This window comes from Ambystoma mexicanum, chromosome 2q (genome assembly GCF_040938575.1).
Source record: "Ambystoma mexicanum isolate Mex_15411 chromosome 2q, UKY_AmexF1_1, whole genome shotgun sequence".
In the NCBI taxonomy this organism is placed as follows: Eukaryota; Metazoa; Chordata; class Amphibia; order Caudata; family Ambystomatidae; genus Ambystoma; species Ambystoma mexicanum.
In genome coordinates this window covers 754,229,879-754,254,075 of record NC_090924.1, presented here as the reverse complement: position 1 = coordinate 754,254,075, position 24,197 = coordinate 754,229,879, and the positions used below count along the sequence as shown (strand labels likewise).

The 24,197-nt window shown below is 45.8% G+C and overlaps 1 protein-coding gene across 4 annotated transcripts in view; it reads left to right on the top strand.

Moving 5' to 3' along the window:
- ESYT2 (extended synaptotagmin 2) overlaps nucleotides 1-24,197 on the top strand; it is a 1,091,416-nt gene that overhangs the window by 1,005,145 nt on the left and 62,074 nt on the right. For all 4 annotated transcript variants that reach the window (XM_069647986.1, XM_069647985.1, XM_069647987.1 and 1 more), the window contains one exon: nucleotides 6,770-7,149. In XM_069647986.1, coding sequence (XP_069504087.1) covers nucleotides 6,770-7,149 — 380 coding nt within the window. The remainder of the gene's footprint in view (nucleotides 1-6,769; nucleotides 7,150-24,197) is intronic.

The following is a 24,197-nucleotide window of genomic DNA, read 5'->3' as shown; positions in this document are numbered from 1 at the left end:
CAGAAGTCCCAGGTTCCACTAATATAGAAGCTCCAATTCATAGAAGCAACCTAGGACACCTGGGTGGGGAATGCTGCCCCCCACGCCCCACTCCTGAAGAAAGGGTCACCAGTGGCAGTTAGATGGTCAGGCCATTCAGGAACCACGACAGCTTGCCAGTTGCTTCCTTCCTCTGCCTCTTGGGCATCATGACCTCCTACATTTTTGTTTTCTGGTGTCAGAGGCCAGACTGCAGATGGCTTTTGAGGGATAAATGGTCCCACTACATCGACAACATGAACAACATCCTCAAGGTGTCGAAGTGGTGGGCTAGCAGGTGGTGACAGATGTATCCTTGAAGGGCTGGGGTGCTCACTGCTGGGATCTGCAAGTGAATGGCCTTTGATATCCAGTGGAGCGCTATCAACAGGCTGGAGTTGCAAGCAATCATGCTAACCCTGATGGCTTTTGCACCTTCACTCAGGGGGAAACATGTCCTAATTCCGACGGGCAACACAGTGGCCATGCACTACCTCACAAGCAAGGGGGTGTGCGTTTCATACCACTATGCAGGGAGGGCTTGAAACAATCGTTCAAGCTGCTGGAGAATGAGATCTCGACTTCTGCAGGCCATCTGGTGGGAGCAGACAACAGGCTTGGCGGACGCTTTGAGCCGGCAGAGCACAATCTCACATGAGTGTGAAGTGTGCCCGGAGGCTCTGGAGAAGATATTCGCACTATGGAGTTCCCCAGCAGCCAATGCAAATTGCAGGCAGTTCTGCTTGAGGGAATTCCCTGTGAGAGGTGCACTAGTGGATGCGTTCCTGCTGGCGTGGTTCTTGTTCCCGCTGATACCGGTCCTCCTGTGGGGTCTCAGGAGGTGGCGGAGGTTCTGGGCCATCTTGATCGACCCAGACTGGGCGAGGAGAAGATGGTACTCGGAGCTCCTGGAAATGGCCATCTGCCCTCCTCGCTGGCTTCCTCAGAGGCTGGACCTCCTATCCCCGTTGGAAGGTCGGGTGCTTCACCCAAACCCAGTCTCTCAATCTACATGAATGGCTGTTGCGAGGATGAGGTATGATGACTGGGATCTCTCAGAAGAGGTACTCGAGGTGTTGCTGGCTGCAAGCAGACCTTCCTCTAGATCATTGTATACATGCACGTGGAGAACATTTAATGCATGCTATAGGGAGTGCTGGGTGGACCCCATCTCATACCCCACCACTGTCGAGGCGAGGTCCGTCCCAAAGCAGAAGCAGCAAGAACTCCTACCTCCCCTTGACGGTCTTGGCGCCTGGATTAGACAAACACAGGACACAGCGACCCTTACGGGGAAAGAGGGTTAGGGTCGACGGATTGGATAGGTTCGGGGTGTAGGTAAACCGGATTGAGGATTAGGAAGTAGTTGTGGACAGGGAAGGGGTTTGTGGGAAAGGCATGCTCCTTGACTCCAACTGCTTCGTAGCACTTACAATATCTGAGTTTCTTACCATTCACTCAAACACACATGTTCATACATGCATTACCCAGGTTGAGACTTGGCACTCTGTTTAACTTCTGCACAGAGTTATACTCCGTAATGGTGTCATGCATGCATTACCCAGGTTGAGACTTGGCACTCTGTTTAACTTCTGCACAGAGTTATGGTTTCATGCACGCATTACCCAGGATAGGACTTAGCACTCAGTTAAGACACTGAGTTTGTTCTCTGATTGGCACTTCTTGTATACATTGCCCAAAGTACTCAGTCTCGTTCTGACGAGAATCTTATGACTAGCTCAGTTAGACTCAACGTTCTAAACTGTCACTGTACATAGCATTCAACAAACGTTTTACATCTTAAGCATGCTTTTGACACTTAGCTCTGGTTTTCCAATGAGTTTTCGAATACATCTCCGCCCGCCGGCTCTGCCGTTAGTGGGCCCGCGAGTGACAGGTCCTGAATGCTGTCGGAATGCTCCTGACAAAAGAGGAAACAATTAGCCTTTGTTCGTGTGCTAATAGCACTCGCCGCCGGCGAGTATGCAGATACAAGCACCCGCAACTGGCGAGTGTTAAGTTACAAACACCCGCAACAGGCGAGCGTAATCACGGCATGCAGTTAGTACGAAGTTAGCCCAGGCCGTCTCCCCACAACGTGGCTGACTCAGTTGGTTAATTCACTACAACCGGAGCCTCTGTACTCAGGTTACTGCCAAAAAGGTACGTGACATGCTCCGTAACGTTAGAGTGAAAGAAAGCACTTATCTTTGGTGCCGCGGGGCCAGAGGATTATGTTTCAGCAGCGAGGGCGGCCCCGCGGGTGGCTTGGCCGAGCTCAGACGAACGCGTCCTCTCGGTTGCAATGTAGAGCGCAAACAAGCGTTCCAGGATCGCGCATGCGCAGTGACAGCCTCGCGCATTGTTTTGGGCGTTGGCTTCAGCGTTCCCTGAGCCGTTTGTAGGCTCTGTGTGCCTGATTTCTCTCCACACGAGATCCGGGCTGCCAGGGCTGTAGTCCAGGGGCATAAGACTGCTGGGAGATGTAGTTTTCCTTGGGCCTTGCCTCCAGAATGTCTTTTCCCATTACACCTGGAGCATCTACAAAGAGGGCAGAGATGACACCTGCTTAGTGAAGTACCCCCCACAGTACCTGCAACCACCTTACCCCTATTCCGTCCCTGAGGCCTGGCTTTGGCTTTATGACAACCACCACAGTGATGGAATACCTTCTGTCCCTCGCCTAATCAGGCCTTCAGATAGACATCGTAAAAGGATACGTGGTTACTTTGTCTGCAATCAAGATGTCTACAAATCAGGGATCCTTACTATTCTGGTAATTACCCAATTTCTGAAGAGCCTTATGAATAGGTTTCTGCCTATGCCATTTGTGGTTCAGGATTTGAAACCGCAATTTGGTGCTGACATTTTAAATGGCAGCTCCATTTGAGCCTGCCAAAGGTGGTATCAGAGTTTCATGTCTCCCATCGCATTGACCTGCTGGTTTTCTACCCACCGCCTCACCCTTCCAGGGAAGAGAAAAGGCTGCACAGACTCGACCCAAAGAGGGCACTCGGGTACTATGTGGCTGGGACAGCAACTTTAGAAGTGATGAACAACTGTTTTATTGCTTTATCACAATCCAAGGAAGGGTCTGACTGGGTCCAAGCAGACAATTTCCTGTTGGATAATCCTATGCATTGCAGAATGCTACTAGAAAGCGGGAATGGAATCGCCATCAAGTATCAGTGCATTCCATCATGGGCGTTGCAACCTCTTCTGCATAGGGGTGTGCCGGTGAGAGAGATCTGTCGGTCGGCGACATGCTCATCGCTCCACACGTTGACAAATCATTACAGTCTGTACATGGCGCCTGGCACTGACATAGAATTTGGAAGAGCAGTGTTGCAAAGCTTCCTCGTTTGAGACTTTCATCGCGCCTCCACCAGCTGTACTGCTTTGGGAGTTTTATGTGATTAATCCTACAGAGTCATCACTGATTCTCCAGGAAGGCAGCCGCTACCTGATCTGGACCCTGGGGGTGGTATTTTGAGGGAGGATCATATGGTAGGGGACGACTATTGGGAAGAAGTGAGGACTCCAATGGAAGAGTCAGGGTATTTCCTTGAAGCTATAACCTCTGAAGTACTCATGGCATTTTGTCAATCTGAGCAAAATACCGTTCCCCACATATGCACATAGTGCTTATTTAACATCTTCTGTTAATATTGGTTTTGATGTGAAAAAAAACCTAAAACAAAGCAACTCCACAAGGTTCAAAATTCCTATGAACTCAACTGTCATAATACCTTTAGGACTGCGACCAGGAAAGGAGGGAGTTAATGTGGAGCAGAAGAATCACCAATGTGCAGTTTAGTGGTTCTAATGTCAATCAGCTGAGTGGGATGTTTAGAAATGGTGTGCCATTGCCTGAGAGCATTGAAAGTGAAGGAGAAGGTGAGAGGTGCAGAGTGGGCTCAGTGGGAAACAGAACCAAAGGCAGACACACGTGAATGAACTCTCTGTCTGGAGGGAAGCAGACACTACATACCGGGAAGGCGAGAAGCCAGGAGAAACAGAGCCAGTGCAGCAGAGGAGCCTTTATCCAGCCAGCAGCAGTGAAGACATGGCCACAGTGATAGGCCGAAGTTCCTATCAGCAGGTGACGGAGACGTTGACAGTATCATCGTAGGAGGGTATGCTAAGCGAGGAAAGCTCCCCTGAGGCAGGGACAGCGCTGCAGCTCTGCCACGGGTCAGACACGCAAGAGAATACCGGTGAGTCTGCCCAAAAGCATTGGAAGCTGCGGGGCGTGCCGGCAGGCGAATGATCAATGGGGACATCACTTTAAACATCAAACATTCAAAGACTGCATTTGCCCGAGTCTCCATATCTGAGATGTCAATATGGGGAAAACTGGAATAAATGTTATCATGAGCAAATGAACTGCAACAAAGTAATTGAAAGGCAAGAATGGTACAAGTCTTCATATATGAAAATTCAATAATGGGGAGATTGGAACAAGTATTTCCACAAGCCAATAAATGCTAACAATGAAGATAGCAATGAAAACTTGAACAAGTCTCCATATAAGGGCGCAAGCGATACCTGGAGCCAATAGAGTATAAGACCGTGAAGGAAGACCACTGTGTTATATCAAGAGCACTGAAAGATTATTAGAAAACCTGGTGGGAAGAGTGCATCAGGCAGGGAGTCTCTGGGGAGGGGGAGATACCTGTCACGAGAGTACACCAGGAGATCTTCAAAGCCCAGAAAGGGGGATTTGTGGCAGGGGAGTATACAAGGTAATCCATATAGAGTTGTCAAACAGGAAAGACATCTTTTTGTTCCTGGCAGGAGAGTATACCAGGAGACTATCTTTATAAGTTGTTTGGAAAAGGCGATTTCATCATAAACCCTAAGCAAGTATTAAAGCATCCTTCCTTGAGTAGCCAAGCAACACTTTTGTCATCCTTAACAATCACCATTGTTTGTAACAGAATTTTCTTTTTCCCTACTACTGTTAAGGAACTATTGTCTGAACTGAACTCTTTCTATAAATTACCTGGAACAGTTCAGGGGAATGGAACCATCTCCTGGATACAAGGATTGTTTTTGTTGAATTTATATAATTGGTTGAAGCACATTTTTTAGTGAACTTAAAACAGAGACATTTCCCTTGCACACCTTGTTGTTTATTTTTAGTGTGAGGGTCAGATAAGTTTTGGACACAGAGAGAATTTGCCTACTTTTGGCAACGTGACACAAACTGATCTTTAGTTGGTTTCATAGGTAGGGAAACTCTTTAGGATAGGGACAGAAAAGCCTTCATCCAAATCCTTTTACTTTAATAAAAATGGCTCATGTTGAAAACCTTACAACTTTGTGTCCGTCTCTCATTTCTGACCCCGCAGACTTATCAGATGTGGAATTTGCGGGAGAATCTATTGAAGGGGGAATTACTTACCGGTAATGTTCTTTCAATGGATTCTTCTGCCACAGATTCCTTATTGCCCTCCTGTCTGCCCTACTGCCGCTCCAAGTTTCTCTTCGTTGGTGGGACAACAACCTAAAGATTCTGACATTTTGCAGTGATGAGCACATTTCTTTGCAGTTTCAATAGGGTACTGTCAGCCTGTTGCTTATAGTACGGTGACTGTTCCTCGCCCCCCAAAAGCATTTTCTGACTTCTATTAAGCCAAATCTTGTAGGATTCTTCCCCGTGGCTGCGGTATGGGGGCATAGTGACGCAATATATGTACAGCCGACATCAGGTCCAGAGTCAAGGACTGGCGCTGTCGAGTCATGATGGAATAGACTTTCGACACTGAGCCGCATTACGTCCCCTGTCGAAAGTGTTACGGGCAGCTGACGCTGGAAGGGATATCTATCAGGTGAGGAATCTGCAGGAGAAGAAGATAGTAATTTCTCCTTCAAATGATGTGGTTGTATAATTGTGTAATCTCAGCAACCACTTTTTCATAACTCGACATGTCTATATTTACAGTTTGCCACTAGGATGACTAGTGTACACAATTATAATAGTTTGAGTCAGGGGTGCAGATGAATAAAAAGCTACCTCTTCCTGTGTCTGGAATGCACGTGTGACCTTTGACCCTGCCCTGCTGCCACCATCAGGCTTTATTTGGAGATGTCGGGGGATTGCCAGAGCAAAGGCACATGAGGGCCCTATGATTTTGGTATGGGGCATTATAAAAGGGGGAGGGAGGGTCTGGTTAACAGGCATCATTTTCAGAAACAATTACCCACACCATTTATTTTCTGAAAATCAAAAAAGCTAAGGCTTCTACACACTCGTACATGGCATTTAATCACAGTATGATTCAGAAAAAAGATGTTACCGAAGGTTCGTATCCTTTTCTTTGCATGTTTCTAAATCACGTAATGCGGAAGATGTCCTCAATCAAATGAATAATAAATCAAATTTGAAGGCAGATCAGATATACGTTGCCTGAATAGTAACATAATAGGACTGATATAGAAAACACTAATAGATGTGTTTGCAAAATTACCTTTTTCTTTCGAAAGGAAGCAGCATCTCTTTGAGTCTCTTAGGAAATATTTACGAATTTATTTACTCAGCCTAAATATTTGAAATGAGTAAAATGTGTATTCAGATGTTGAAAACCAATAATAAGAATAATATATCGCTAAGGGCATAATGTTTTTTTGATAGACTTCAGAAATGGATATTGTTGATATCAAAATAAAATTCACAAGCGTGCAGGTCGTTACTCGTTTTCAGTAAGATTTACCAGTTTTGTCATTGTTTTGTTTTTTTCCCTTTTAGATACTTTCAGTCAAAAAACAAGAAGGGTCTCCAACTCAGCAGCAGACGTCTCAAGTCAAGAGGCCATCAATCCAGAAGGGAAGGCAACCTTCCCCTGCATCTCAATCCCCCAGTACGGGAGCTGCTGACATTCCCAAGCCTTCGTCTGTGTCGGCCCCTGAAAGTTTGACCATTGATCAGGGCGAAAAGAACACTCCTCCGAATGCGAGTCCCAAGCGGCCGCCTGAGCAGAGTCAAAGCTCTTACAGCCTGGCTGGTGGTAACTTCCCCCATTCTCCTTCTCATCTCATGATGAAAGAACCCACCCCAAGTATCGCTTCGGACATATCACTTCCCATCGCCACCCAGGAGCTTCGGCAAAGGCTACAACAGCTTCAAAAGTATAGTCTGATGTTTTTGTTTCTTATTTTATGATTAATTGTTGCAGTGTATTGTGGGACCAGTGACTAATGAGAGGGTATCCTCATTTTAGGAAAGAAAATAATATTCACGCTGCAACAAATCTTAAACTTGATCACTGCAATACACAGATTTTTATTTTGTTTATTTATTTTTTTACTTTTTATAAAGCGTGCCCAAAGCCAAAGGACATTGTCGTGCTTCTAAATTCAAACATAAACTAAAACAATCATAATCAATACATAAGAAGATTAGGCAGCTTTCAAACCGATCACTGATACTGTTTAAAATAAACCATTGTTAGCTCTTTCCTGAAGCCCAGTAGATTGGGATCAAGACAAAAGGATGTCTATAAAATAGTTCTAGAATTTAGGCATATAGGCTGAACAAACATGCTTTTGAGTTTTTCTCCTTTGGGCAGTGTGAGGGCTCAGAAATGCGAGACAGATAATCAGGTGCAGTTTTCTCATATGTTGCCATTGTGTTCTTTTTTTCATTTTTTTAAAGGCGGGTTAGTCAAAGAACTATCTTTCCCTAACCTAACAAGGATACCCCTACCTAACAAACTAGGGCTAAAGAAAAATGGCATAGTGTCCAAAAGTATCTGACCCTCTCGCTAACATACACAACAAAATAGTATGAGAATTATTTGGCAATATCAAAATAGCATGTACATTTAAACTCCAAGTTTACAACCATTAATCCTTGTGACCAGGATAGATTCCCTTCTGCTGGATCAATTCAGGATTCTTTGAAATAAAGTTCATTTTCAAGAAAGTTTGATTCAATAACAAAGTTCCACTTATTGAAGGATATAAAGTCTTTTCCATTAAATATGTATATCCTTTTGTTCTTGGAGAAAGTAACTTTATCCCTTCCAAAAGTTACTTCACAGTTCACAACCAATTAATAACACTTCCACAATCCTCTGCTTGGTAAATCAAGTCTTTTCCTTGTAACAACAGTTCAGTGATCAAGTACAAAAGTTATTTTTCTCCACAGATCAATAACTTGTTAGCCCATCATCCATCTTCTTTATAAGAAATGTTTTTCTCAAGATGGCTCTTCCAAAAGAAACACTTTAGTCATGATATTTCAACAATCACTTTAGGTTATGCAACAGTTCAACGCAAGATGGCGGAATTGACACTTCTTTTCCACCACAACCTTTTACCACAACCACAGTACTTTAAATCGGCTTTTTCCTGGTCTATTCGCCTGCCAGGACTAACCACTATTTGTCCCTTTGCTGGTTTACTTGCCTGTCAGGCTAAAACTCTTACTACTACTACTACTACTACTACAACGTGTACTCTGTGTTAAGGCTTGTTCCAGACTCTCCACACATTAATCATCAAAAGAGAGTTTTGAACCAACAGCTGCTTCTCTGGTCAGTCTTTTAACTTCTAAAACAATTGACTTACATCGTCTTCCAAATGTATACTTCCCAAAAAGGACAATGATTCTCTTGTTGATCTATTTACCATATGCAATGCAGGTTACAGTTCTCTGCCCCTTGACTCCTTTCACAAGGAAGGCTTTTCTCATGCAGTTTTTGCTTCCTACTTATGCAACCTTTTGGCTGCTGGTAATTTGGGATACAATGTTCTTCCTCTGGACATCTTTCTATGGGCACCAAATCCAAATGGCTTTGAAGCCACTCTTTTGTTAACTTGGCAATGTTGGTCATACGAATCTCCTAATTGATATCACTGATTAGGAGAGTTGAACCCATTGAGTTTATTTATCAGCTTTCTCTGGATTTGGCCATATGGGTTACAATGTGCTCCTCTTTGAAACACCTCCTTAAGAGAGTTGTTTCCACTTTGTTTTCTTATCACTTCTCTTTGGCTTTGGCAATCCAGGTTACATTGTTCCCCTATTTGTAATCCCTCAGTAGGAGAGTTACACCCAATTTGCCTTTCTGAAATTGTTCGGTATTCAAAATAACAGTTGTTACCTAGCAGTCTCCCCCGCAGCACCCCGGGGTTACCCGTTTCAGGCCGACTCGCTGTTCATCCTGGTATCTCGTTTGGACTTGCCGGTAAACCACCTGCTTCACTCTGGAGGACTTTCTCTGCCTGTGACAGCTCCGGTCGGTCTGCCGCCACTCACACTGACCTCTGATGGAGCTCCTGCAGTTCTGTGTATTTCCCGGTATGGATCCGGTGCCGGAGCAGTTCACAGCGTGTCGATATCCTCTCTCTCTCACGGGCTGGTCAACCTTGAGACCGCTTCCCGCTGCGCATCCACTGCATATATCAGGAGACTCAACTTCAGTCTCAGCTACTGCATTTCATCCTGCAGTCTCCAGAATGGTAGCTTCTGCTTCTCCCTGCTGCCTCCCGCCCTTACACACCTGAAGGGTCTTTTAATGTTGTAAGGTCCCGCTCAGATGTTATTACAACAACTAGACCGCTCACGATGGGTTAGTAACTCTGGGCCCCTTTTCCTCATCTCAGTACTAAGAGCATTATGGGACTTGAAGTCTATAATGTTCTTTTTTGTTCTATTAACTAATCCATTCTGATTAGGTTATTGAGAAGATTTACAGTTAAGGGAGGGTTCTAAAGGAGTCAATGCGTTTCCCTTGAACTTAAGATTTAAATATGAAGTAGACTCATAACTACAGGAAGTTATAACATTAACTTCCTCACTCCCTTGTATACCATTCTCCTGTTTATTACAAAGAACTTCATACTTTTCTCTTTGGGTGAATCTGGGAGAGGAAGTTTCACAGTGACATCATGCCATTAAATATTTAGGCACTAGGCAAATCCTATCCTCAGAAGAGGATAAATATTGATTCTCCCCTAACTGAGTCATCACTTTCCCTTTACAGCCGTCTCCTCCCATGTGATCCTCCCTCCTGATACCAACCCCAGGGTTGGGATCTGGTAGCGGCTGCCTTTCACTGGCCACATGGGAGGGGACTTTAGGCTGGGATTTCGTGATGACTCTACAGGATTCATTACAGCACCTTGTAGGCTCCAACTAGGCTACAGCTTGACTGGAGTACTGACATTTACTGGCAGTCAAGGCAAGGAATAAATGCAGGGGTGATGTCATATTTACATCGACCAGTGACCACTCGATCTGTTTCAAACAAGGCAGATTTTAGTGATTGAAGAGAAGAATTTGGCAGGTCTGCATTGCTTTTGTTCCCAAACATATTAGGTACGACCAAGACTTTCACTGAATTTCTGAAAACATAGTTTTGATTAAATTGGCCTGAGCTGATAACATGCACCGCATTTGCGATGCTCATTTGTACAATAATGTACAGTTAAGAATGAATAGAAAAAGCCAGGATACTAGCTATGTGTGGGTAAGAGTAAAGGTGGATGTGAGCGCATGCTGTTAACATTGATGGCACAAAGAACCTGATCCTCACAACACACAGACACATATGATGGTAAGCGTTAGTGCATCCCCTCCACTTGTGTGAAAAACTATTTTGCCCATTTTATAAGGGGCATCTTATTATAAGCATAATGGACATTATCCCACTTGCTCTTCTATCCCTCAAATGTGGCTAGATTTCTTTTTCAGCTTTGTTACTGCGAAATACACTTCTAGCTTGCAGGTGGGTGCTAGGATACAATAACACATTGGTGTTGGGAGCATGCCCCCAATGCCAATGTATGTAAGGAGGCTGATGTGGGTTTGTATGCAATATGGCGTCACAGCGATTTATGTTGTCTGTTTATACTGCTGTCTATGCAAGTATATCCCCCAAGCTAGAGTGGACATCCAGGGAAACCCCAAACAAAAGAAAATGTATTTTTCAAATGTAATATTTGCAGGTCCATGAAGGTGTCATCTCGTGTTGAGAGCTTTGCTCTTGTTCTGTGATGTAATAAAATCACAATAAAAAGAGAAAAAATTAAGACAAAGAGAAAAGTAGTTGGAGGCAAAGAAACAGAAACACTTTCGAAGAGGTTGATTGAATGTATTGACTTAATGTTGTTTTAACTGGGCAGTGTCATCTAGAGGGACTTCAAAGGCATTGGGACCACCAGCTCACTCTGGGGCATAAGGTCCAGCAGGGCACAGAGGCATCTGGCCTAAAGCGTGTCTCAGAACATTTGGGTGTGCATGGCATTCAAGGACATTGACATTAGGTTGGTGCGTGGGGCATCTGGGTCAGTGTGGTAATAGAGTACAGTACGCCTTGGGGAGGGAAGCGTTGATATCTTGCGGGCATGGGATGTTTGTGCAAAAATGTCAGGAGTAGTTATGGTTCAATTTGTGGCTTCACAGTAGGCTGGAACCTGTTAGGCTGCAGGTTTCGTTTCACACTAAAAGTATGTAAGTATCCTATTTTGTTCAGCCCATTACTGGAACTCTTTTTCAGATAATTGTTGCAAAGGCTTTACTTGAGACATCGAGTAAGGCTGTTAATGGAGAAATTACTCACTGTAATGATCTTTCTATGGATCTTGCTCGACCGTCGATCCATCTTGCCCGGCTCTCGATCGTCGGCTCTGGAAGTGATAGTCTGGCGTGGTTCTGAAACAATTGCACCGTCTGGGCTATGTTGCAAACTCTCTCTTCGGGACGAAAATCCTTCCCTTCCCGAGTGTCAAGGACTGCTCCGATGAACTGGAGCCACTGAAATGGTGTCAGACTGTGCAGTAGTAGGTGGGTGTCTTCCAGATGAGACAAAACTTGCCCTATTGACTTCCCCCGGATCAGCCAGTTGTTCAGGTATAGGAATACATGGACCCCGGATCTCCTGAGGTGAGCTGCAACTACTGCCATAAGCTTGGTGGAGACCCTTGGTGCGAATATCAACCCAAAGGGCAGCACCTTGAACTGATGGTGCTTGTCCCCTATGAGGAACCTTAGGAATGTCCTGTGCTTTAGGTGTATTGGCACATGGAAATAAGCGTCCTGAAGGTCTATATACACCAGCCGGTCTTGAAATTCGAGAACGTGGAGAATTTCTTTTAATGTCACCATCCTGAATGTATCTTTCTCAGGAACTTGTTTAGAGCTCTGAGGTCAAGAATGGAACGGAGGCCTCCTCCCTTCTTCCAGGAAATACTAGGAATACAGCCTGATCCTCTGTTCGGGAGGTACCTCTTCCACGGCACCCTTCGACAACAGGGCTATCGGTTATTCCTGGAGGTCCTGTCCCGTTTGGATTGGGGGCAGTGAGGGTCTGTCCGATGGTATTTTTTAGAAAGGGCTAATAGTAACCCCACCAAATCAACTGCAGAATCCAGGCATCAGGAGTTATCTCTTGCCACTGGGGCCAATGCCCTGCAAACCGCCCACCAACCAGTGCATCGTGGGAGGGGAAATCAAAGCGGCTTGGAGAGCGCAGGCACCCCCGCTGCTGCTGGTGGCCCCTAGAAGCCACTCTGCGCCTACCGGGATGCAAACAAAAAAACGCCTCTGCCCCTGTAATGCCTATAGCCCTTACCTCTGGCGGGCGGCAAAGCTGAATGCAGGTTTGGCTGCCTGCGCTGCTAGGCCCAGTGATTTAGCAGCCAACTTGGATTATTTAAACTTTTCCAAGGATTCGTCAGCTTTCTGACCTAAAAGCATGTCTCTCTGAAAGGGCATGTCTAGCAGCCTGTTCTGCACATTCGTAGAGAAGCCAGAGGTTTTCAGGTAGGCCTGCTGCCTCATTACCACTGCCGAACCCATTGATCCGACAACGCGGTCCGCTACGTCCAGGCCCATTTGCAATTAATCCTTGGCTACCTCCTTCTCATCCACGCCAGCTGTAAAAATCCATCCTGCATGGCACTTTCAGGGACATATTCAGCAGCATGTTCCACAGCTTTCCACAAACCGAAGGAGTATTTTGTGAATCTGCAGGCTGTTTGTGGCTTTGAGCGCCATTCTGCCAGAGGTGAACACCTTTCTGGCTAATGCGTCCGACTTCTTTCCCTCTCTGTATGGAGGCAGATTGGCAGTGGATGCCACTGGTCTGGTGGAAATAGTGATAGCCTGTATAACCAGCCCGGGGAAGGGTGTGTGGCGAGGAAAGAAGGGTCTCCTCTTGCCGGCCTATACTTCCCCTGTAAAATTGGCATTTACAGGGGGAATAGTGCAAGGGTGCTGCCATAAGGAGGATAAAGGGTCCGCAATAGCTGGGTTGAATTGCATGTTATGCTGAATTGTGGGACCCTCGTCCAAGATATCAGTGACCTCATACTCTTGAAGAGGTGTGGATAGGCGCCTTCAACCCAAGGATGTCAACAACCCTGTCAACCAGAGCCCTGAACTTGGAATTAGTATGGTTATAGCACAATTCAAGGTCTGGGGGAGTATCTAGGCCACTAGCATCCTGTAGACCTTAAGCCAGGGCCATTAAATCAGCCTAGTCAAAATAATCAACAACGCCGGCTCCCGTGTAAACTGGATCAACTTGATATCGGGGTAATCGATGCCGAAAACTTACTGCATTGAGTTTTACTGCCTTCCAGCGATTTATGCCTAGTGGGGTAATGCCGGAAGGGGTTTTCAATGTCGAAGGAGTGGCTGGCTTGGGGTCGGGTGCACCGAGCGGCGCTTTCGCTGCCAAAGCTTGCTGGTTGGGGGCCGGAGCTGCACCTACAGCAGCTTGCTGTCTGAACATTTCAAGCATAGAAGTTTTAAAACTTTCCCACTCTTCCCGAGTGGTCGGCACTGCCGAGACCTTACCTTGTTCCGATGACGAGCTGGACTTGCATCAATGACAGTGGTGCCGCTTCTTCTTCGGCGAGGAAGACGACGAGGAATGGCTCCTGGAAGGGGACCGTTTCTTGGTCTTTTTGCAATGTTTTTCTTTTCTAAGAAAAAGAATCCATTGAAAGATAGTTATATGGATTACAGGCAGCATCCTTCTTAAAGAGTGGGATTAGATTGAATTTGATCCATGTAGTCAGTAACTGGTTTGCCTAATATTCTCAAACAGTTCTGCTAGTATATAAAACCATCCTAATGGTTTCAGTGTGCCTACCATATTGAATAATCCATGTGGACTTGATGCTCCTGAGTTTCTCATTTATCCACTTACACTATGCATCACTTCTTGTCTAAATTCAACTTTCCATTCACACCAGGTCTGTCATATTTGCTATTCTATGTCTATGCATGATGTCTCTGTAGAAATTAGATTTAATGTTTCACCCGTACATGTTCACTAATAGGATTGAGGATATTGTTCTGCAAAGGATTTGGTCTGTGGCTCAGCCCCGCTTGTAGCTCCATCTGTGTAGCTGGACTTCAGGTCAGCAAGTCCTGGAATAAAGCATGAAGTGGAGTCAAATCAGATTCCTATGGCAGCTTTAGAGAACACACAGATTGTGTGTTGCTCTCAGAGCAAGAATGCTGGAAACAGGGGAAACCATCCTACTATCAATCAGGTAAACTAGAACACTGGAGCAGTTGACTGCCATGACAGTAATGCCTGATCCCAATATGGCAGACAGAACTTTTAAATTCTTGCACCATGAGGCCTAGCCATGGGCCAAAGCCATCTACTTTAACACCATCCCCACTTGATCAAATGTGAAAATATAAACAAGACAGATGGGGCCTCATTACTAGTCTGGCTGTAACGCTGCCAGTGCTTCCGGCGGGTTGCCGCCAGACTCGCAACACTTTACCGGCGCCTGACATCCCGGTGCCATGGGACATTACAAGTCCTGGTGGATGGGGAGTTCAGGCGCTGGTAAATGTTAATCCTGAAGCACCGGCACCATTGCTAACTGTGCTGGTGCTTCTGTGAAAACCCTGCAGGCGGGTGCCGTGGTGCCCGACAGGTCTGACCTGCTGGGCGCATTCGCCCCCGCCCGCTCAGTTGTAGTGTGGCGGTCCGGAAATGGGTGCTGGTACGGTGTGACCGGCACCCATATTCTGGACCGCCACACTCGTAATGACCCCCCATGGAGGGAAGTGGACTATTAAAAGAGAACCTGTCATGAGTCAGAGGACTAATGGGGAAACTGACCGACCAGTCAGAATACTCAGTGGGCCAATTCATCCTAGAGGACATCTATAAAAAGAGGCATAAACCTTTGAACAGTGAACATGTTAGGATGTTGTATCAGGTAGAAAGTTGTGTTGCAGGGATAGAAGAACAAGGGGTGAGTTCAGAGGGTTTGAACTTGGGTTTGCCAAGCCAAATAGTCCAACTAGCTGGAAAGAAACATAGCAAAAGATGGCCAAGCCAAGAGGTCCCCAATCTCAAACAGGCCAAGTTAAAGGGAGAGCCTAATCTCAGAAGCCTGTTAGAAACCTGGGCGCAAAGGCTGGCAGGAATCGAGCCTTAAAAAATAAGCTAAAGAGCACACAGATAGGGACACTAGCCCAGAAACTGGTGGCAACTGCGTCACCGCCAGCCCGACTCAAAAATGTGCAACCTTTTAATAGCTCAGATTTGAAAAGTGTTTATACATTGTGTTTGGAAAAGGTTCAGCTGGCAGCTTTCAACATTGTGCAGTAAATTATTTTAGGGTATATATATAGGCAGAATGATTGAGGCCTTAGTGTAGTCTTGAACCTAAATTCATAGATTTTCACAGTTTGACCCCTTAAGGCAACCTTTGCTTTAATAAGCTTTTTATTGCTACTTTGAAATGTCGTTTTTAAACATACAATTAAACGTTGCATACAGGAGCATATCAGACAAGGGGATTAATGGCACTGCAAGTGTTCTTTAGTGCAGTCATCCTAAACACTGCAGTGCTTTCAGCATTTTCGGATTGCCCTCCCCCACAGGTGCCAACTATCAATGTTGAGTCAATAAGGTAGCTGCATTTGTATGGGTGTCAACAGCCATGCATTTTAAGTGGCGACAGAAGCTTCAGTAAAAGGTGCCATTCCCCTTGAGATTACTGTTTCTCCTCCCCACTTCAGCGTACAGCAGAGAAATAAGTCGAACCTTGACATCGGTGGCTGCCCTGCAATGTGACCCTTTGCAGTTTATAAAGGTCTCTTTGCATCTCTGGTCTGGGGCGGGAGGCAGTGCCAACCGTAACTGCATGCTGTAGATACAGCCGTTTTATAGAAGGAAAGGGCTGTAAATAAAAATAAATCCTAACATGACCTCCTGTTCCAATGTCCTAGCAGTTAACTTTCCCTCAAATCTTTTTTTTAAATAAGGCAACCATCCATAAGGTCTTATGTTCAAAGTTTTAACCACTTTCTGGAACAAGGTCATCACCTGACCCTCTCTCCACATACGCAACTAGTACTCCTTTATTAGAAGATTGATAAGTTATAACTCTGTGTGGAACCATGGTGAGATTTCCCTTAACCTGTGTTGAATATTGTAGACAGCTTGACACACTCATTTTTAGATGTAGTGATTCTAGTGGATAACTTTCTCCCACTTCTGCCTCATCGTCTGAAATCTTTGAATGACCAGCACGTAGGCCTTGGAGCAGCTCCAGAGAAGGTGTGTCATGGCATAATAGAGACCATTATTGCCGTAGATAACGTGGCTGCTACTGTCATGCCTCAGAAGCTATTTTCTGCACCCCAAATCAAGAGTTTTGAACTCTTCACCTACAGATCTTGTTTTTCTGTCAAGCGCCCCATTAAAACCCTAGGGTTTAAGCCTTACAAACATTGTAAGAGACGGATGTCGGTCTCAGATCTGCACAAGGACTGTATTGGCAAGAACCACATGATTTCTAGAAGGGGGCTGCAGAGGTACTGTTTTATCTTCATAAACGTGTGGTCAGTGGTATCAACTTTTGGGCTTTTATGCACTGGCATGATTCCACACCACAGTTTGGTTTGACTCAGAGCCAGAACCTTAGAAGTTGGGGGTAGCCATGGCAGAGAAAGGGGTAGCAACACAAGCGGTCCTACTGGATGGGAGAATCTTCTTCTCTGTATCATTCCTCTTCTAAATTCTTAGACGCTGTTCCTCCAAGACCCATCACCCAGCTCCAAGCACTGCTCCAAGGAGCAACTGATTGCTGCCCATGAAAATACAGTTTGTACTGTTGCCTTCTAAGAGGGCCTGGCATGCTGACTGGGCGCATTCAGGCAGTCAGTGCTGGCTATTTCTCTGCAGAACATATTGAGGCCTTCTGCTCTAGCTCCTGCTCTTTTGTTGGATTGCCCCAAAGAGACAAGATGGCAATACCCCTGCTCCTCTGCGGTTCGTCTTTGGGCTACCATTGCAACACTCTGCTCCATCTCTGGTGCCGCTGTGTGTTTATGTCTGCAGTGGGACACCTGTTGCAATCCCTCCAATATATAGACCATGGGCTATTCCTGTTAAATTGTCTGATGCTGTACTCGCCACCAATATCTGTGCTCGGTGCTGGAGACACCTTCCATTGAAAGTGACAAGCCAACAGGCCTTTGCTCTATTTAAACTGGTATTTAATGATGTGTTTCGGTCTACCTTTTCTTATGAGGATCCTGAGGGGGATTATTATGATTTGGATTTCACACCTTTCTGTGTTTATGCACCAGGCCCCTACCATTAATGGACTGACCATGGATTTGTAGGACACTAGTGGGATAAACACATCTCCTGAACTTGACTTTCCAACTGTGTATGCTGGGTTTTGGGACGAGCATTTGTATATTAATAGTGTGTATCTTGGGGCGGCTAATGGTCTTGAAGTGTCTGCCACTGTTGTTAAACAGGTTGTGCTCATTTCCTTTAGTGAGGCTTTCCAGAAACCTCTTCTCACTCTAGTGGCGTAATGTTTTGCTGCATCCCAGTTCACAGTGATGAAGTTACATAAGGGTGTACCTGGAAACCCAATTATTTCGAACACGCACCCTATTGAGGAGTGCTTGATGTTCCAGTCATACAGTGTTTACTTCAAGCCGAATGCCTTTGAAACCCGTTTCCAGAAATGTAGTCCAAATGGCTCACTACCTTCGAGGTGGTGCCTGATTGGAAGAATGCTGCCAAATATTTCCGCAAGTTGGATCTGGATGTAGTTAACTATTTGAACAATTTCAATGGCACTGGTGTGGTGATCAGAGACAATACTGGGTGCACATTTATGGCTTTTCGGCAGGCATGCAGAGCAAACACATTGGCATGCCCTTAGGTTGTTGACCAATTTATCATATCCAAATCAGATGACTCATCAATGAAGCTTAAGACTTGAAGGTTGACTTCCAAGTGTTTGTGCTTTCCCAGTCCTGCACCTCAAGAGCTGCATGCTTATAGGTAATTGCCATACCTGTGGCAGTATTCTGAGCATGTTCTACAACATTTGATACACTATCAGGAGCTTGTTCAGAATTGTCTGAGCAAAAGCTCAGGCCCAGACATTCCCTCTGAAGATGCCATCTTACCATTGGGGCCATCCACAATAAGAGCGCTGAGGAGGTTGATTGTGTATATCAGACTCCAGTGAGGGGCAATATCCAACGGTTTTGTGTCAAGCATAGCAGGGGCCCGGTCTACCTTTGTCTGGGTATTGGCTCTCATTTCGGCAATGCCTCCCTTTGAACTCGCTTCTTTCGTCCTTCACATCATGATAAAATCATGGTCCATGATAGTGCAGAATTTCTTCCATAGATGTGACATTGAGTAACCAGGAAGAAGGGTGTCTTAAACCTATCCAAGACTTGTTTCTGTTACACACGTTCCTGCAAAAAGAAAATGGGGTTGATGACTCTGGTCTAAATTATTCAAAATCTTTTAGAAGGGATGGTTCATGCCACCAGAACTTCAGGTTGCATGTTTTCACATACCCATGCTTGTGAACCACAGATGACACCTACATTTCAATGTAGGGGCTTATTCTCTGCTGGTTTACTTCTCTGCCTGTTGGTCTAACAATGGCTTTTCAGGTCATAAGAAGGGAGAGTATACATGTATTTATGCCCATGGCAACAAAGACATAGTCATCAGATTAGTTTTCTTAGTATAATGTGTGCGCTAAGTCATTCCTTTGAGTTCTTGATGAACTTGAAGGTGCCCAATCTGTGCTCTTTCATCATCCTTTATTTCATTGCAGATGTCTTGGACATTCAAGCTGGGAAGGAATCTGAGTCGGGGTGGGGGGATAAGTGCACATGCCTGGTTCCTTGGAGGTCCATTTTGTGAATCTGGCATTCCCTTAAAATGAGGGAGAAATACTCGCAGGAGCATTCTTCTCTTCCGACTCCTTGCCCAGTGGCATTGGATCAGAAGTAGTTCTGGTATTCCTGGGATCCTGAGAACCTGAATCGTGTTGTCCATCCCTGACAATACCAAACATTATTTTAAGGATAGTGTACTGGTAGATGGTGTAGACACCTCCGCTATCGGGGACACTGGGGCCAGTTGAACCATTGTGGATTGTGAGTACAGGGGAAGCTGCAGTTTGGCGAGGGAGCTCTGACTCCAGGGAGCCAAACCAGAGGCAGCTGGGTTTCCCTGGCAGGGCCCAATCCAGAGCTCCTCCCCTGGGCCAGACAGGAAAGCCCAGACCTTTGAGGGGCGGTGCTGAGACCCTGACCTCAGAAAACATCCCATTTTACAACCTTACAGCTCCCAAAACTGCTGGCATGCCGTTTTAAGGGAGCTGGCGGAGTGGGAGCAGAATAAAAAGTTGCATTGTGGGACTTCAAGGCCAAAGAGTTTTTTTTGCTTGAGCTTTTGAGCAAGGGGATGCACGAGAAGGAGCAGACCCTCCAGGGCTATGGCAAACCAGGCGAAGGAGAGTGACAAACCAAGGGTTAATCCGAAAGGGGCAAGAATCCAGACCCCGGCGAGAGAACATTATTTCCAAAAGGCTGTGAGAATTGCGCACAGCAGCCCAGCCGGAAGGCAGAAAGAGGTTTCCGAGTGCTACAAGCACTCGGAAATGGCAGAGTTGGAAAGGCGCAGAAGCGGCAGTGGTAACAACCGGTCTGTGTTTAATTGAAATGCTTGTGACAGTATCCGAGTGATGAAGGTTTCGCAAGCACTGATAAGCTGCGAGAGAAAGTGAATCCATTGTTAAGAACTGTGTATATGAAATACAAAGTAGCAGAGTGGTCCGGAGAAGTGAGATTGCCCGATCGAAAGTCTCTGTGAAATGTTTTAAAGCTGTAGACAGCGGGAAGTGAGTTGATGAGCATTAAGTCAAAAGCTCCCGAACTGTTGAACTTTGATTTGTTGAATTTGGCAAGAGAGCAAAAGGAGGGTCCGAGCCCGACTGAGGGAGACACGTGTGTAAAAGTAAAAGGAGGATCCGAGCCCGACTGAGGGAGACCCGTTTAAAAGCAAGTCATACGTAACAAGTACATGTTCCAAAAGACATTGGAAATGAAGGAAAATATGTAAAGAAAGAAAGAAAGGCGGGTCGAAGTGATCATGTGGCAGTGAGAGCGACAATCCTACTAGTTTCGAAAGTCTTCGACAGCGAAATTGAAACACGAAAAGGGGTTTGAGCCCGACTGAGGGGAACCTATAGTGTAGAATGTGAAGAAAGCTTGTGGAAGGGAACCCCTCCAAGGAGGAAAGGTTTGAGCCTGATTGAGGGGAACCTATAGTGAACTGTGATCAAATACTATACTTAGAAACTGTTTTGCTGAAACTGTGTATAAGCTTGAAGGATGGCCTGGACTTGGGTGAGAGGAACCCAAGAGGTTAAACCCGTGAACTTGTGACTCAGACTTGAAGGGCCAAAGAGAATCTGGAGGGCAGAGCCAGCCACCACTGTGTTTGCAAGCCAAAGTGTGTTCAGCCATCAAGGGTTCCACCTAACCCTATGCTGTACAACGTGGGGACGAGAATTAATACTGATTCATATTGCCTTTCTGACATTTCGTTTCATCACTGATTTTTTTTTTCCTTCTGTAGATACATATCCCTATATAACATTAGAGTGTATTAGAGTGAGGGAAGGCATTCGGTTTTTGTTAGAATAGGCCTTTGTTTGACTTAAGACTGACTAGGACCTGGTGGTCAAGATTACCCCATCTTAGTTGTAGGGCCAGGCGGGAGTTTTTTCAACCCCCTTGAATTTAACAATAGAGGTTTTGAAACTTGCAACTCTTGTGTCAGTGTCTACTTGTGATACAATGCCTCCCTTACACCTGCTAAGCACTGTTTTGCAGATACAATTCTGAAATCCTTTTAGCATTCGGGTCCCAGACCCCGCTATCAAGTTTGTAGTGTCTCTCATTCAGGCCTGGTTCACTAACGTGCCAGGCGCAGTTTGAACATACATGTCTTTAATCCTCTCAACATTTTGGCTCCCAGATCCCTCTCTCAGGTTTATAATGTTTCTCAATTGGGCCAGGTTTACTAGCCTGCCAGGCACGCTCGATAGTTTTTAGCAATTGGTTTTATCCCTGCGATCTCTCTTTTGCCCCGACTTGGTTCTACACCACCCCTCAGTGTCTCATTAGGGTTTTTCGCACTGTCTCTTGCTTCGTATATCAGTTTTCCATTCATTATCACAGTTCACTTCAACCCCAGGCGCTTGCTCCTTAACCCTACTATGCCGGTTACTTTTCTCTCTGGCTCCCAGCTTATCTGGGGTTTGTTTGTCAGCTCTAGGCCTCTCTGGGCATCTCTTGCCTTCAGTCGGGCCTTTTTGGGCTTCTCTCGCCAGCTCTCTGGCTCATCTCTTGCCTCTCAGTCGTGCAACGGTTCTACAGTCCATGGTCGCTCACAAGAACAGTAGTACCTTCTCCCTCTCGCCGGCTCGAACACCTGCTTCTCTGACTGCGGGCCATGGGGGTCCGCAGAAACTACCACTGGGGTGCATATGTTAGCTACTCAGTGTCCTGATCTCCTTCGGTCCCTATTCTCTGCACGGCTGCTCCCTCCAGCTTGCGGTTCCTCCAGGGAGGATCAACCCCTGAAAGAAGTCCTCCCTTTCTTTTTATATTTTGCTGGTCCAGGAAGAGCTGGTATGTCTGTTTTGGTTCCGCGGAGGGCTCTACATTACTCTTTTCTTCTTCCTCGTGTCAGTATTTACAGAGCCATAATTGTAACTACTTTTTCTCATCACAGAATGGTTTTCCTCACACTCATAAATAGCTCTACACTGCATATAGTAATTGTTAGCCAAAATAAGTTGTACAGAGGATGAGGGTTAGAGCGGTAATCGTCATACCGCATTCTCCCTCAATTATCTTCATCTCTCCCACAGGGGGTCCCCTCCCATGGGATCCTGCCACTATGTACCACCCCAAGGGGGACCATCGGGTAGCGGCCTCACCTTCCTGGCCCCATGGGACGGTTCCCCCCTTGGGGGAGAAGTGACGATACTGAGGGATTCGTCACAGTTGGCTGAGGGTCCCCCTCTTCACTTCTCAGCAGCGTCTCTCTAGCAGTACATGGAGGAGGAGTCTGGATACCTGTAAGTGTACAAAGGCAAGTTCTAGGTAGAGTTCTGCTGGGGAATGACTTCAAAGACTTGCATCGTATTGGGGTACAGCAGAGCTACTCATGCACTAGGTCTTAAACAAAGAAGACTGCCTTAGCCAAGCCTAAGCCAAAGAGGAAACCCAAGGCAAAGGAGGTAAAAGTAAAGAAGAGTTCCTCCCTTTCCTCCTCTACCTACCACTGAGGTGGAGGTAGCTAACCAAACAGTCGAACCTGATGATGAAAGATGTACAGGCCCGACACATCCACAACACCCAAAGCCACAACCCAGACCACACCACCACACAAACCCCTTTTGAACATAAGATCATGCGTTATAGGATAGACCCTTCAGAAAGTACTGGGAAGAAGATCACAGGAAGTAGGAAGATTGCATATTGTCCAAGTACTGGCACAAGGTGGGCCCGAGAAGGCATGAGGATCCTGCCATTAGTAAAGACAGAGGACTTTGGTGTTCCACGAGGGCGGGACAAGAAACGTTGTACAAAAAGGGAAGAAAGACTTACTATGGGGAGAGACCGCCTGGAATGCTACAGAGGGGAGAAGCAGTGAGAAATGCGGGGAGCTGGAATTCTGAGATTGCCAGAAGCTTGCGGGAGACAGCAGGGAACCCCTCCCGGGACTAAAGGAGAGAAACTGCCAGCCTCTGCAGCCGCCAAGAGGAACAGTGACACTGCCTTGAGGAGGTGGACCGGCAAGTCCGTGAAGCGTGTCAAGACAATAGGCAGCTGAGGCCGCAGAACCGCCTGAAGAGATGAGAGCAGGAAAGGTCACCGAAGCTGACGAGATGCCTGTTCTTATATTGTTCTGATTAAAATGCTGCCTAAGTCAGCGTCTCCTCATGTAAATTGTAAACCTGCAGACTGTAAAAAAAATGCACAAGATGCCCCCCTCGCTCCCACAACCCAAGCTACAGGGATACATTACTGTAATCTTAACCATGGTACTCTCGCTTGCAGAGGTAGTATATTAATGTGTGCCATAAGAAATAGCCTATGGCTATCATGAGCATGTAGTCTGACTATTGATGGTGAGCATTTCGGGAGCACTAGGGCCGGATCGTAAAATCTGAAAGGGGAAGCGTAACTGCTCGTTCTAGAAAAGATCCTACTTTTATCCTGGCTACCTTTTTTTTTAAGTAAAGCTTTCCGAAAAGATTTTAAATGCACATCCCATACTTCCTCAACCATCAATCTCCAGCGGCCCATTAGGTTCCGCCCACTCGTGAAACAATTTTCATTGACTTTACTTGGATATTTGCTGAGTTCTGATACCAGAGTAGAAAGATTAAATTTCTTTAAAGTAGCATTTAAACATTTTAAAAAGAAGTCCAGAAAGCGCTGCTCTTCTAAAAGGGTGATGTTCACCACACCCAATTCATAGCAGAGGGCACCTGCTGAAGTATTTGGAGGTAAACCTACTAGCCTGCGGAGGCCCTTATTTTACACCTTTTCTAGAGGGTACACGATTCTTGGGATATGGGATACCCCATACTTCTGCCCCATAGAGAATTGCGGTATTGATCTTGGCCTCCATTAACTGTAGGCATTTATCCAGGCGTTTGGCTCCTAATTGATAGTTAAAATACACAAATCTGCCCAGAGCCACTAGATCTTGCTTAAAAATTGTGCTTATATGATTGGTAAATACCCTTTATTGGAAAAAGCAGGCCCAGATATTTGTATTCAACACTACCTCTAGACGTTGATTCTCAATTGACTAATTAACAGAGCGCTT